The sequence below is a fragment of the Rhinatrema bivittatum genome, chromosome 8, assembly GCF_901001135.1.
Source record: "Rhinatrema bivittatum chromosome 8, aRhiBiv1.1, whole genome shotgun sequence".
Lineage (NCBI taxonomy): Eukaryota > Metazoa > Chordata > Amphibia > Gymnophiona > Rhinatrematidae > Rhinatrema > Rhinatrema bivittatum.
In genome coordinates, this window is record NC_042622.1 from 129,432,800 (window position 1) to 129,448,184 (window position 15,385).

Genomic DNA, 15,385 nt, shown 5'->3' on the forward strand with positions numbered 1-15,385 from the left:
TCTCTACTAACTCCTCCTTCAGAATTGGGATTCTGCCACCTCAGCCATCCTCAGGGGAGGTGCTGTGGGGATGGTATCTTCCTCCTGTATAAATTCAAGGGTAGGGATCTAGGGCCATCTAGTGGAGACCTAAGAGTCTCTACGCGCCAAAAGTTCTTGAATTATTATTCCACAGACATCAAGCTTCTACACTTTAGATTCTCTGGGATCATCTGGGGAAGCATCTGGAAAAGGACAAGTTAAAGTAGGATCTCTAGTGAAATACCCTGAGCAAATATAACCCAGAGATAATAGAATAAGCAGACATTCAGCTCTCAGCATGAACAATGCAGTGAGCACCATAGGTGAGGCAATTCTGCAATCAAACCACAATAGGCATGAAATAAAATTTTAAAATGATTCTTTGCTAAATACTAAATAAACAGATTAAATGCAGTACTTAGCCTTGGAGAGAGAGAGGTTTTTTTTAATCCCAGGATGTGCTCTGAATTATAATGAGTTTTTAAAATAATTACTTAAAGTAACAGCTCTAGTGGAAAAAATGTTAATTCAGTTGGAAATTAAAAAAGCTTAATTCCTGATGTGATATTAGTTTTTACAATCTATAAGATCCTCTTAGCCCCCATTAGGAATCAGGAAAGGAGTCTTTTGAAATAGGGTATGTTATAATAAAAGATGCATATTTTATTACAGAAAAATGTAAGAAACAGATATTATGACAAAAAAGGACAGATGCCTGAGAATAAGACCAAAGGAAGCAACAATAGAGTCAAGAAACAGGCAAATTAATGTTTTGAAGATTGTACTTACTAGATTGTTTTTAATTCTGTGTGCACAGTGATTCTTGATTCCTGCTTCCTCCTCTACTGCGTACACCAGGTTGTTAGAATGATGGACTTTGTTGATCATGGTAGCATCAGGCTTGGTGGCACTTTGAGAGCTACCTCTGTATTGTTGCTGATGCATATTCAATTCAAGGGCCTCTTTTTCACAGATTGCTCAAACACGGGGAGCTTATAAATTGGAGACAATGTCTGCCTCATTTTTTTTTTCTTCAAACCCCACATCGTTCTCTTGACTTTCTTACTCCTAGCATTAACTGGCTGACAACTCAATCTCTTCTTTATGGTGCACCTAATTCTGCCTGTTTTTTTCATCTCAGGTTGGAGATCAGATCCTGGAGGTGAATGGGCAGAGTTTCCTGGCCATTCCTCATGATGAGGCTGTGAAGCTGCTGAAATCATCACAACACCTCATGATGACTGTGAAAGACGTCGGGAGGCTGCCACATGCCCGCACTACTGTGGATGAGACCAAGTGGATAGCGAGCTCTCAAATTGGGGATACTCTAGTGAGCTCCTCAACAGGGTAGGAATATTCATGAAAGAGTTCTAGAGCAACACCACCACTACTGTTTCCCAGGCCATCATCCCAACCAAAGTGTGGGCTATAGGTCATGGGGAAATAGCCCTGGAACCCTTCATACATATCTCCTAGAACCGGATAGCCTTTGATTCCTATATAAAGATTAATGGCCATTGCTTATCAATTCCTGTCCCCAGAGGGAACAGTTTTGATTTCTTGGCCTGGAATCTAAAGTCTTCCACATCTCCTGAGGAGTATTTATATCCTGTCCTGGGACTTGACATCCTACGCTTACTGTAATATAAGAACCCAGTACATTCTCATTAATTTCTATCATAGGACCTGCCCCTACTGAGTCCTGTCCTATCCCCAATGGACAGTCTAATGGCCCAGTCCCTAGAAAGTCATGAATACAGTTAATTACTGAGCCAAATGATTATGTGCTATACTCCAATGAAACAGAGGCTTGCCCAAGTTCTTCATGATCATTTCTTTTCATGCTCACCCCCAACAAAATTCCTGCTTCTCTTTCTCCACCCCAATTTCCCCTGCCAATACCCTCTCTCTTCTGTTCTCCACCTGCCTAGTACTCTCTCTCCATAGTTCCCCCATCCACCTAGCTTGCTCTGTCTCCACCCCCTACATCTACCCAGCATCTACTCCCTTCTCTCTTGTGGTGCTGTGGGTAGGCAGCACCTGGCCCTTCCCTTCTAAAAATGCTGCCACTCTAGGCCACTGTCTAGTTCACCTAATGAAAGAACCGGCCGTGCCCAAAACCATTCTGGACTTCTACAGTAGTTTGGTTTTGTCTCAGAAGAAAAGGAACCCAAAAACCCAGGATGCTTTAAAATAGTTATTTAAAAAAACATGACAAACCTGTGGCTTCCCTACAGATGAACCTTTGTAGTGTTCCACATCCACTTACATTTTAAGAAGCATGCGTCCCTTTACTGATAAATAAGCCTTTGAGCACTACTTTTCACACAGGGTGTGTAGACACAGCTAGAATGCTTATTTCCTTTGCTTTGCAGGCTCACTGGGAATCACGCAACAGAGCCAACAGCAAAGGTAAGGCTTCTAGGACTTCTTGTATGATAGCTTTGGTCATGTTGCTTGCTTCTGATGCTGGCTTAATTCTAATAAATACCAGGCAGCAATTCATCACCCGACAGAGGAGGACTTACGCTTTACATTGGTGCCTGTGGTCAAGGTTTTGAAGTCCAGTCTAATATTAGAATATTGGACCATTCCCATTTTATAAGCTGATGCTGTTATTGTAATGCGCCATCTCTTTTTTTTGTTTGTTTTTCCTCTTTCCCCTCTCCTTACACTCTTACTCATTCTAGTGTGCCTAGCAGTATTCTAACCTTTTGCGATCTCTGATGCCTTGACTGACTACTGTACCAGTACATGTTAATATGGGTCATAGTATTCCTATAGTCCAGCGACTGTAAATTTGTCATACAGGCCCACTGACACTTGAGATTGGATCTACTAGGCGAAACTTTGTATTAAAAATTGGTGAAGGTCTACTAACACTGGGACCCGATTTCCAGTCAAGGGAGACCCCTAAAATAGACCCCAGTATAGTGCACTGTTTTTGAGGCTGTGCAAGAGACTCTGAGTGGGGGAGATGCCCCTTGTGACTGTTATCCATGTTCTGAAAAATGTTTTATAGATCCGTTGTGTACTACTACTAAAAGACCACTAGATAGCACTGTAGAGGTATGTGCATTAGATCCAATGGATGATGTGTTATCTGGGGAAATAGTGTGAATGTTCTCTTTAAGTCTTTGGGCTGTTATGATTGGGTGATCATGGTTTAGCTGGAGCTATAAAAGTGGAAACCTTTGGCAAGTTTTGGCCCTTTGGTTCCTGCCCTTTTTAAAGTAGGGTGGGTAATAGGGATCTCCAGTATGTGACCGGCTAGAGTAGCCAACATATGGCTGGCAGGGCCCGGGGCCCGGAAGGTGCTCTTCCCCTCTAAAGAAGAGGCCCATAGCTGTGGAGTAGAGTGGGTTTCTTCCTCCTCCGCCCTCCCGAGCAACTAAACAGCAGGTGAGGAGGAAGTGAAAGGAAGAAGAGGAAATGGGTCAGGAGTTCAGGAGTGGGTTGAATCCCAGAGGAGGAGTGCCCTAGAGTATGCCTTGAAGTGGCAGGTGTCCAGGGAAGGTGGGTGAAAATCTAAGGGAGGTCGAAGACCTCAGGAGTGGGAGTAACGCATATAACAGGGAGCTGCATTGGTCCCCATTGAGAATGAATGTTGATATAGGTGTGCTAAATGGTGAACACCTATCCTTAACAGGGTTCGGAGTCTGGTACTATTTAACAGAAATGTGAGGGGGTAGACTGTCCATTCAGGTTGCTCCATGGAAAAGAAGTTGTGTGAGAAAAGTTATTGAAGAGCAGGAATGTGCCCTTCTGTTCCTAAGCAAATTGGGACGTTACATTATTCTGACTTTTTGGAAGCCCATGAATTTCTGATGTATTCAGTGATCCAAAGTGTAACCTGTATATAGTTGCTGACCGACTCATCCAGAAAAAATAAAGTTAACTGTTTGAAACTTTTTTTGCTATACATTAGCTTCTTCAGGGTTGTAAACAACTTTTTATAAAATAGATTTTTGCAAAAGAGCTTCAATATAGAGAGTCATTCACTCTTCTAATCAGATTAATACATTTTAAAAAGTTCCACTGAAGAACCAGAAAATTCACGTGATAAACAGTCTTTCTGAGAAATTATCACAGGGACAAATCGTCACTTTTCTTATGTCTCACATTGGATCCCAAAGGTAGTCAATCCCTTCAAAAATGATGATGATAAATCTTCTTTTCAAATCATGCTATCAGGACAAACGTCCAAGTAGGATTTCACAAGAAAATAGCAGATTACCCAAAAGCCATCTGCTCTTATTGCTCTCCATGGAATACTTTCTCAAACTTGAAAGGAAATCAGACGCAATGAAATTCATCAATAGGACACAGCCATCTTTCTGATTTTCATAGCAGTTCAACTTTTATCACATTGGCAAATGGCTTTCTGATAATAATTTAGCCTTGAATCTTAATAAAATGGAGATTGTGTTACTCTCTGTTCCGAACCAGACAATTTCCCAGATAGATGGCTATTTAATGGCATTGCTATTCTTATCAGGTCTGAAGCTAGAGACCTGGTCATTTTGATTGACTCTAAGCTTTCTTTACATCCCCATATACAATCTTTGGTGAGGGACTCTTTCCATAAATTCCATCTTTTAAACTTCATTAAACCATTCTTAAATCTCTCAGATTTTAAACTGGTAACTCAAACATTGAACATGAACTCACTGACTAGAGAACTGTAATCCTCTCTATCTAGGCCTGAAAAAAACACCATTCATATACTACACTTTATCTAAAATTCAACAGCCCGCCTGGTCTCTAGCACTTTGTTACCTGCACTTATCTCCCCCGTTTTGGCCGCACTCCACTGGCTTCTATTAGAGCAGTGGATCCAATTTAAAATACTTACTCTGATTTTTAAAGCCATTAAGGACCTTGTTCCCTCTTCTTTTCCACAACATGTTTTCTAATGTCCTCCTCGTGATTTGCGCTCTACAGATCATAGATTATTGGTGATCCTTACAGATAAATCCATTTGCTTAGCTGAGTAACGTTCTTGTATTTCCAGCATCGCAGGTTACTCCCTTTGGAATAGTCTCCCAGAACCACTAAAAATGGAATATGACTTATTATGTTTTAGAAAGATGTTAAAAACTTATCTTTTTTCCAAAGATTTCCCTACCTAGTTATCTCAAGGGATTATAGCAAGAGATTATAATATGCCTTACTATGGTGATGAATAGCAGTTTTTTCCTGTTGTGTTTAAGATTTTAATCTATTTAATTTAATTTTTTGTTTGTTTAGTCTAGGCATTGTATTAGTTTTTGTATTGTTTGTTTTATTATGTATGTAATTCTTGTTATCTGCTAAAGTCTGTGGTTTAGCGGGTTATACATTTGTAAAATACATAAATACATTTGGAAGAAATGACCCTTAAACAATAGGGAAACCACATTCCATCATTTTAGGTACCTGGTCAGGGAGTTATGTCAGCACCAGATCTTAAATCATTTCCCTGCCGCTGACTTAACCTTTCATATGCGCATGAAAATGTGGGCACTATCTCAGGCCTTCATCTATTCAACCCAGTCTAGGATGATTATAGCACTAGCCTATTTGTTCATTTACCTGTGCCAGCATAGATAAGTGGAGCCCAGTGGCATAGCCATGGATGAGCCTGAGTGGGCTTTGTGCTCGGGCCCACCCACTTTGTGCTCAAGACCACCCAATCAGCGTTGCCCAGCAGCCCAAAAAGAGATGCTTTGTTGGAGGGCCATAGCAGACACACTGGGCATGCATATCCAGGGGAACAGGCCTGCAAGGCCGTCGGTGGACCCCATCCTTTCAATGATTGGAATATGCCATCTTTGGGAATATTTCTTATATATTTGTATTTTGCTTTTTCTTCAGTATTCCAGAGTGCACAGAGTCAGGTCTCTTCTGGCTTTCTATTTCAGTTTTGTCTGCATGTTTCTGTTCCTAATTTGTAGTCTCTTATTCTATTTTAGATAAGGGTCTGTCTGTGGTGCACATGTGTGATAGAGATGCAGTATTTTGACTAGCGTGTAGTTTCTCTACAGGGATTTGTAGCAGTCTGGCTTGTTCTCTTTGCTTACTATGTGGTATATTAGTGTTCTAGGGTCTGATGTAATGTTTGCCTAGCTGTCTTTTCATAGATAAGGTTGCTGCTGTTTGAGTTCTGAGAGTTATTGCTTGTATCATATGGTATGGCAAGGTTCTAGGTGTCGTCTTTTATTTTTTTGTAGAGGTTTGTGTTACTTCACAAAGTGTTTGGCAGTAGAGGGAGTTTGTCCAGGTTTTTAGCAGATACGCGCGGCTCCGCGCGTATCTACTAAAATCCAGCGTACTTTTGTTTGCGCCTGGAGCGGAAACAAAAGTAGGCCTATTCGCGGAGTATGAAAATCCGCCCCATTGTGTATTTATAAACTGCAATAAATATAATTTTAATCCAGATTAATAAGGCATTTTTAATGTGTGTTAGTGCTTGAAGTAATAGAATTAAAATATTTAAAAATGTCACTCATGATGCATGACGACTATTAAAAACTGTTTAGAAATCCCTTGACAGGTGCCCGCTAAGGCATTATTTATCAATAAGAGTATAACTAGGAATAGCCTAGTGGTTAGAGCAGTGGGCTATGAACCAGACCAGCGTTCGAGTCCTGCTGTCGCTCCTTGTGACCTTGGGCAAGTCACTTTACCCTCCATTGCCTCAGGTACAAACTTAGATTGTAAGCCCTCTGGGGAGAGGGAACTACCTACAGTACCTGAATGTAAACCGATGTGATATGTCAGTATATAAAAATAATAAATAAATAAACTAGTAGGGCCTAGACCTTTATGTCTATTGCCCGCCCCCCCAAAAAATTAAATTCTGGCTATACCATTGGTGGAGGCACTAGACTAATGTTTCTCCTGCACATGACATTTTAAACTATTCTGACATCATCTACGTCAAATCATGCCAGTCTGTTCTGGTGTAAGAAAGTCTGGGCATTGGTCGACATTTCAGCTCCCATTTCTTATCTACCTCTTTTTTTCACATTGGTAGCTTGATTTAGAAACTCATTGACAGAGAGCAGTCAGCAAAAACATGTCCATGAGCTCCTTTTTGACAGCAAGTACCAATTTAAACCTCCCCTCTCTGGCAAGCTGTAGGCATTTGGAGATTTGCAGTGCATAACATCCAACAAAGCAATCAAAGAGACAATGAAGCCCAGGAGAAAAAAAAAAAACAAACAACCAGGACCAGCAGGAAATGCTGTTGATGGAGGACATGGTCTCTAGTCCAGTCTCAGTGGAGAAAATCTGGAAGCAGGCAGGCACTGAGGCCCTGCAGCAAGGCTTCATCTGGTTAGGTATTGTGCTAGATTGCACTCAAAAGTCTATTAAACTGGGCAGTAAACAGGAGCCCTACAGATAAACAGAGAGAGCAGTAAAAGCACTTTGTCTTTCTCACTCACCAGCCCTCCCCTTCTGCATTTCAAATCTTTCTCGCTCTGTTTCTTTTATTGTCTCATTTTTCAGACTGCTTCCAACTTAAAGCAATATCTGCATCAGGTTATAGCAGTGCCATTTATAAACTGTCATCAGGAATTGGCTTTCAGGAACACAGTGGCTGAGGCTCCTCATCCTTATCTCCAGCCCTTGAAGACCTACAGCTAGCCAGCTCTAAAGATGTACCCTATGAGGGAAATAGACAGCTCTGAGGATTGGCTTAAGGATACAGAGCTTTTCATCGCTAGGTTGTGAGTTCGAATTCAGCACAGATCCAACAGATGTTCCCGAGGCTACTGTGCCTGTTTGAAATGATTTGATGTCACACATAGCATTAATTGGCCTTCTGACAGAGAGGCCAAAGATTAACTGAGCATGAAAACTGAGCCCTCTTACACTTAGGGGTAGATTTTAAAAATTTGCGCGATCGCGTACTTTTGTTCGCACACCAGGCGCAAACAAAAGTACGCTGGATTTTTATAAGATACGCGCGTAGCCACGCGTATCTTATAAAATCCAGGGTCGGCACGCACAAGGGGGTGCACATTTGTGCAACCTGCTTGCACTGCCTGTTCCCTCCGAGGCCGCTCCGATTTCGGAGCGGCCTCGGAGGGAACTTTCCTTTGCCCTCCCCCCACCTTCCCCTCCCTTCCCCTACCTAACCCACCCCCTGGCCCTATCTAAAACCCCCCTTACCTTTGTTGGCAGATTTACGCCTGCTAAAAGCAGATGTAAATCTGCGCGCGCCAGCGGGCTGCTGGCACGCCATCACCCGACCCAGGGGCTGGTCCGGAGGCCTCGACCACGCCCCCGGGCCGGCGCCATGCCCCTGGGCCCGCCCCCGAAACGCCACGTCATTTCAGGGACGCCCCCTCCCCGCCCCTTTTACGAAGCCCCGGGACTTACGCGCATCCCGGGGCTCTGCGCGCGCCGGCAGCCTATGCAAAATAGGCGCGCATAAATCCGGCCGGATTTACGCGCGCAGGGCATTTAAAATCCGCCCCTTAGTGCGGGCTTTCAAAAGCAGGACTGACATATGTACATCTGACAGTGTTCAGGTAAGTAAGCACTCCCGTTTTATCCTTTGGTGCTATGAACAACTTCCCAGTGCCATCCAATACACAATACCCAGCAATGAGCTTCCTGTCTCAGATTCTGACCTTGTGAGGCTCTTCTCCGCAATGCCCCACTACCTCGGGCTCGATCATTGGGAGCTTCCTCCCAGCGCCTTCCTGCCTGGAGCTCTGTTAGAATGAGCACCTCACAGCTTTGATCAGCTGCCTCATTCTCTGTAAGGATTAGCTCCCTCCCGCACTCTCCTCTGCTGCCTCGTCCTCTAGAGTGGGAGCTTCCTCCCAGCGGTGCCCTCTCCATCTTGCACTTGTCGGCCTCAAATGCATTGATGCTAATTTCCCCATCAGCAGGATTCAAAGCGTCGTGTTAAGCCCCAGTCGTCATCTTCCCTTTGAGCTGTTCCTTGAATGTACACTCTAGTTCCAGTTCTCCTTTTAAATGGTAATCAGTCACCAAGTTTTGAAGGTGGCCTCTGCTGATAAGAGCCTATTATAGTCTCGCTTTGGCAAACAAATATTTCACATTTTTTGCAGTTTTTCTACTCCTTGAATTGCCTGAGCCCCAGAGCCGATGTGTTATTTTAGAATGATTTGCAGGATGGGAGCAGAAATCTCTGCAAGTGCCTTTACCCCCACCCCCATCTCCTGGAGAAAGCTAATACTTAGGAATCATGGCGAAAACCCTCCAAGGTGTTCTGCTTTAAAAACTGAGCAATGAGCATCCTATGATCTAAGGCTCCTGGGGCAAGGCTGTTCAATATATGGATGACCCTCACTAATTTCTGTTGGTGTATCAGTGAAAGTCAGCATAGTTACACACAGCATACAGATAACTGGGGGTCACAAGGGACGATGTTCTCTTCTGAAGTAGAAATTTTTTTTTTGTTTTTTTAATTTTTTATTTATTGGATTTTACACAAATACACAAATAAACCATTGAGATTGAAAAAGTGGTTACATAGTATTCACTCTTATAGGAAAATTATCCCAAAATGTAATATATAACAATAACCAACAAATAATTAAGCAATATATGGGGGAGTAGTGGAAACTCTAAGGAGCGCAAATACTTCCATGTAATAAGAAAAAAGAAATATTAAGGAGGCCGATTCCAAACCGATACATTTCTACTTAGCGCCCACTGTTACTGGCTATGTCGCAGATAATTGGTGAGAATCAATAAAGAAACGAAGTTGTGATGGTTCGAAAAAAACATATATGGAGTCCATATACTTGACTACGCATTTGCAAGGGTAACGAAGCAGAAACTTGGAACAAATAGCCATCACTTCTTCTTTCATTTGCAGAAATTTTTTCCTCCTTTCCTGAGTTGACCTCGTGATGTCAACTCAGGACATCACGAGGTCAACTCGTGATGTCCTGAGCCATAGAATTCTATAGATCTGTTGCGGAAAAATAGCCTTAATATATTGTTCTTCTCAGACAAGAATGCAAAGGATACAAATAAAGTTCCCCTCTCTTGAACCATGTCCTCGTGTGAGAGTTCCAATATATCAGTGATATTCAATGAAGCCTGCTGCACTTGATTTTGCTGTTCTTATCTCTTTGATGGCATATAATATGCCTTAGTAATTAAAGGAGCAGCCTCGATAGGAACTTTCAAAATAACATTTAAGTATTTTTTTAAACAATTCCATCAGCATTATATGAGAAATCACAGGGAAATTTAAGACTCTGATGTTAGTACTTCTAATCATGTTCTCCATATTTTCTATTTTTTTATCAATCACAGTCTCTCTTTGTATTGCATGATATTGAAAACTTTCCAACTTTTTAACTTTCTGTTTGAAGTGGAAAATTTTACACAAAAAATGATTACAAGAAAAAATGTGCCTTCTCTCTTCCCAACTGCTTTTTGAGCTCACCCATCTCTCTGCTCCTCTTTTTTTTATATATATATATTTAAAGTTTATTGAGAACACAACAAAGCACCTTGAACAAGTGATAATAACAAGTGGTATTAACATATAAACATCATGTATATCCCATAGAAGAACAAAGATAACAAAAGGCCGATTAACATACTGGAATCTCTCTGCTCCTCTGAAGCAGGTTAGACTTGGTTGGCACACTGTCTAAGGACAGAGCCAGGAAACACATTAAGAGTTCCTGTGTAGTCCATAACTTGCATTTGCAGCACTGCTTGCTGTCCTGTGGTTACTGCCTATTCACTGGCTTGTTCTGGGGTTTTACAAAACTTTTCTGACAGTGGGATTTTTATGAGCGCATCATTTCTGTCAGTGTGCTCGAGAGTTACAGTTGAGAAACCTTAGGCTTGTTGCTGAGCAAATTGCACCTCCCCATCCACCCATGAGACAAGAGGTGAGGATACAGACCTTACCTGAGTCATTCATTCCAGAGGCTGGGGTCAAGGACCCAAATTTCATTGGTGAATATGTAGGAAGGAATTGCTGGTGTGCGCTTGACTAACGTTGGAAGAGAGCTTGCACACACCTTAAAAAAGAGGGTTGCCACCCTTTTTGAGTGTTTGGAACTCTTTTTTTCAACCTCCAAAGGTTTCATGGATCCCAACCCATCCCCTTATCGCTCTGCATAACTCCACCAGCCCGTCTCCATCACCATCTCACTTCTCATGCCCCACTTCACCCCGGTCTGGCCCTACCATACCTGTCCCCCTTCCAGCTTTTTTCCAGTAACCCCACCAAGACACACAGGAGACTAACTTCTCCTCTCTGCTAGCACTCCAGTTGTCCTGCAGTTCAAACTGCATGGGGCTCCATCGCTTGTAGGAGCTACCGGTCCTATGAAGTTTAAACCACAGGAGAGCTGGAGTGCATTTGCTAGTGAGAAAGGTGTCAGCAATCTCCCAGATTCCTTAGTGGTGTTACAGTGAACACAATGCTGGATGGACATAAGGTTAAGGATGGACAGCCTATTCCCTTGCTTTGTGCCAGTATGCAGAAAAAAGGCTTGTGGATGACGTTACGAACAGTTACTTTATCACAGAAGGAAAAGACTCTGAGGTCGATATTCAAAAGCCACAGACTACCAGGCAATATTGAAAGCCATATGTGGCTAAATTCTAGCTGCATAATGAGTTATGCAGCCAGAATTTAACCGCATAAGCTGGGGATGTTCCTGGGGTGGGCAGGAGGCTTTTCCAGGAGGAGCAGAATTAGCTGCTGTCAGTAACCTTTAAAAAGGAGATAGCGCAGCTTTTAAACTAGATGATGGGGGAAAGCTGACAGTCACTCACAGATGCATGATTCAAAATCATGCATTTTTCAAGGATACTAAAAGAACAGGGAAAATAGGGCATCCCAGTAGAGAGGTTGCAATAAATTCCAAAGTGGACCAGATGTCTTTAAGTAAAGTGCAGAAAGATTCCAAATTACTCCTGGCAAACAAAAAACATACTTTGAAATGTCTGTATACAAATGCTAGAAGTCTAAAAAAATAAGATGGGAGAGTTAAAAGTGCATAGCATTGGATGAATAGAGGTAGATATAATTGGCATCTCAGAGACCTGATGGAAAGAAGATAACCAATGGGACACTGATACCAGGGCACAAATTATATCGAAATGATAGGATGGATCAAATTGGTGGAGGGGTGATACTATATGTTAAAGAAAGCTTTGAGTCAAACAGGATAAAATTTCTGCAGGTACTGTTCCTTTTACTTTCATCCTTTCGGCTTTCCTTCTCTGCTGTAGCTCGTTCTCCTCTCTTCTTTACTGCTCCCCTCCCCCCCCCCTTGTTTTTTTGGATTTTCCGTCTTTCTCAGTTATATTATAAACCGGCATGATGTTCCCCACGAATGTCGGTATAAAAAAAAGTTAATAAATAAATAAAATGTAATGTTGAATCTTTATGGATAGAAATTCCAGGTGAAAAAGGGAATAAAATAATAGAGGATGTGTATTACTGTCCACCTGGCCAGAATGAACTAACAGACAATGAAATGCTAAAAGAAATAAGGGAAGCAGCACAGCAATAATGGGTGATTTCGATTACCCCAGTACTGACTGGGTGAATGTCACATCGGGGTATGCTAGAGAGGTTAAGTTCTTAAATGAAATAAATGACTGCTTGATGGAGCAGCAGGTACAAGAACCAAGAGGATAAGCTATTTTAGACCTAGCCCTTAGTGGAACACAGGATTTGATGCGAGAGGTAACAGTGTTTGGAGCCTTTTGGCAATAGTGATCACAACATTATCAAATTTGACTTAATAACTGGAGGGAGCACAAAAAAAGAAGTCTACTGTGACAGCATCCAACTTTCAAAAAGGTGACTATGATAAAATGAGGAAAAATGGTTAGGAAATAACTGAAAAGAGCAACTGCAAAAGTTAAGAGTTTAGCTCAGGCATGGACATTGTTTAAAAATACCATCTTGGATGGCTCAGACCAGATGTAGTCCACAAATTAGAAAAGGTGGAAGGTTTATTTCTGAATAGTGTGATGCGTAATTTCTTCAGAAAATTTCCTTTAATGTTGTATGGTCAGGCAATAGGAATATATCCGGATTTAGCTCAGACAACACAAATTAGAAGAAGAGAATTTCTGTCTTTAAGGCAGGATGTTGTTTCTCTGGGATTTACATTTATACTTTGCTATCCCTGTAAGTGTATCCTTAAGAAAGGAGATGACTGCTTTATATTTTTTCAGATAGAACAACTTCGACAATTTGTGGAAGCCCGTAGGCCTACCACCTCTTCTCCGATTGATTAAGAAAGGGTTATTAAAAATGTGATGTCTCCAGCTATGTTAATGTCACTATGTATATGCGTAATTGCTACATCTTCTCTCACTTAGTTTTCCCTTGCCTCCTCCTTTATTTTACCTATTGGGTGTAACATTGTTAAGATGTTTAATAGGTAGATGATAAATGGTTTATTTTCGCCTAACAAGTTATGATATGAGAAAAAGAGACTGGACTTATGGACTTTTCTTTCAGGATAAGTATTTTCCTTTAAAATTGATTACAATGTATATCCAGATGTCTACCTATACATTTATTAAAAAAAAAAAAAAAAGGTGGAAGGAAGACTAAACAACTCCCGGATCGGTGAAAAGGTGAGGTGAGAGAGGCTATAATAGCTAAAACATCTTTCAAGAAATGGAAAAGGGATGCAAATGAAGAAAACAGGAAACAGCATAAGCACTGGCAAGTAAGTTGCAAAGCACTGATAAGGAAGGCAAAGAGATAATTTGAAAAAAAAGCATATCATGGAAGCAAAAACTCATAATAAAACATTTTCAGGTACATTCAAGGTAAAAAGCCTGCAAGGGAGTCAGTTGGACCATTAGATGATCAAGGCGTAAAAGGAGCACCTAAGGATGAGAAAGCCATAGCAGAGAGATTAAATGAATTCTTCGCTTTGGTATTCACTGAGGAAGATGTATGAGATTTACCCATGCCAGAAATGATATTCAAAGGTGATGATTCAGAAGAACTGAAACAAATCTCAGTGAACCTGGAAGATGTACTAGCGCAAATTGACAAACTAAAGAGTAGCAAATCACCTAGACCAGATGTTATACATTCCAGAGTGGTGAAAGAACTGAAAAATGAAATTATGGACCTGCTCCTGGAAATCTGTAAACCATCAATAACATCATCTATGGTACCTGAAGACTGGAGGGTTACCAATATAAAGCCAATTTTTAAAAAGAGATCAAGGGGTGATCCAGGAAACTACAGACCAGTGAGTCTGACATCTGAGCCAGGCAAAATGGTAGAAGCTATCATAAAGAACAAAATAGCTGAACATATAGATAAGCATAATTTAATGGGGCAAAGTCAACATGGATTCAGCTAAGGGAAGTCTTGCCTCACAAATTTGCTGCATTTTTTTGAGAGCATGAATAAACATGTGGATAAAGGTGAGCCAGTTGATATAGTGTATCCGGATTTCCAGAAAGCATTTGGCAAAGTCCCTCATGAGAGATATCTTGGGAAATATCTTAAAAAGTCATGGGATAGGAGGCAGTGTTCCATTGTGGATTGCCAACTGATTAAAAGATAGAAAACAGAGAGTAGGGCTAAATGATAAATATTCCCAATGGCAAAAGGCAAATAGTGGAATGCTCCTGAGATCTGTTCTGGAACCACTGCTTTTCAATATACTTATAAAAACCTAGAAATGGGAACAATTGAGATGATCAAATTTTCTGATGACAAAAAATTTATTCAAAGTTGTTAAATCGCAAGAAGATTGTGAGAAATTGCAAGAGGTAAGAATTGTAGCAAGAGTCAGGATGGTTGGCTATGCCGGTTCTGTTGGTACAGGAACCAAGAGTCTGCCATTAATTATGGCTGAGACTACAACCATCAGAGTGGTCAGAATGAGCATTGTCCATCTTGAAACCATTGCTTTTTGCTTGTGTGGCAGACCTCCTGGTTCGCCACCAAAGGGCCCTAGATCCTTTATCAAGAAGCACAGCTTAGTGAATCTTCCATTCCTTTTCAACCCCTTCCAACCTGAAGAGCTGAGATTGGTTGTATCAGAGTACTTAGTGAGGTAATCGGTAAGAACAGTGTGGAAATCTTGAGTTAGGTTATGGCAAGGCAAGAACTCTTTTGGTTCCTCTTAAGTTGGGCCTTCTGCCCAAATGAAAGTTTTTTCCCCAGGAGTTTCTCTTCAGTACACTCCCTGTCTGAGAGGTCCTGCCTAAATTTGGAAGAGAGAGATTTTTGATGGAATCATTTTTGGATTTTCATTCTGGCGAAAACCTGTGAGCCATCCTGCTACTCCCTGGGGGAGGCAAGCACCAGTGACAGCACTTCCCAGCGTGGGATGTTTGGTGGCTCGAACTTATTCTAATTTTGAGATTGGGA

At 41.5% G+C, this 15,385-nt stretch overlaps 1 protein-coding gene across 2 annotated transcripts in view; it reads left to right on the plus strand.

The window, feature by feature from the left end:
- WHRN (whirlin) overlaps positions 1–15,385 on the plus strand; it is a 235,156-nt gene that overhangs the window by 155,478 nt on the left and 64,293 nt on the right. For both annotated transcript variants that reach the window (XM_029613720.1, XM_029613721.1), the window contains exons 4-5: positions 1,163–1,368; positions 2,397–2,433. In XM_029613720.1, the coding sequence (XP_029469580.1) occupies positions 1,163–1,368; positions 2,397–2,433 (243 nt within the window). The remainder of the gene's footprint in view (positions 1–1,162; positions 1,369–2,396; positions 2,434–15,385) is intronic.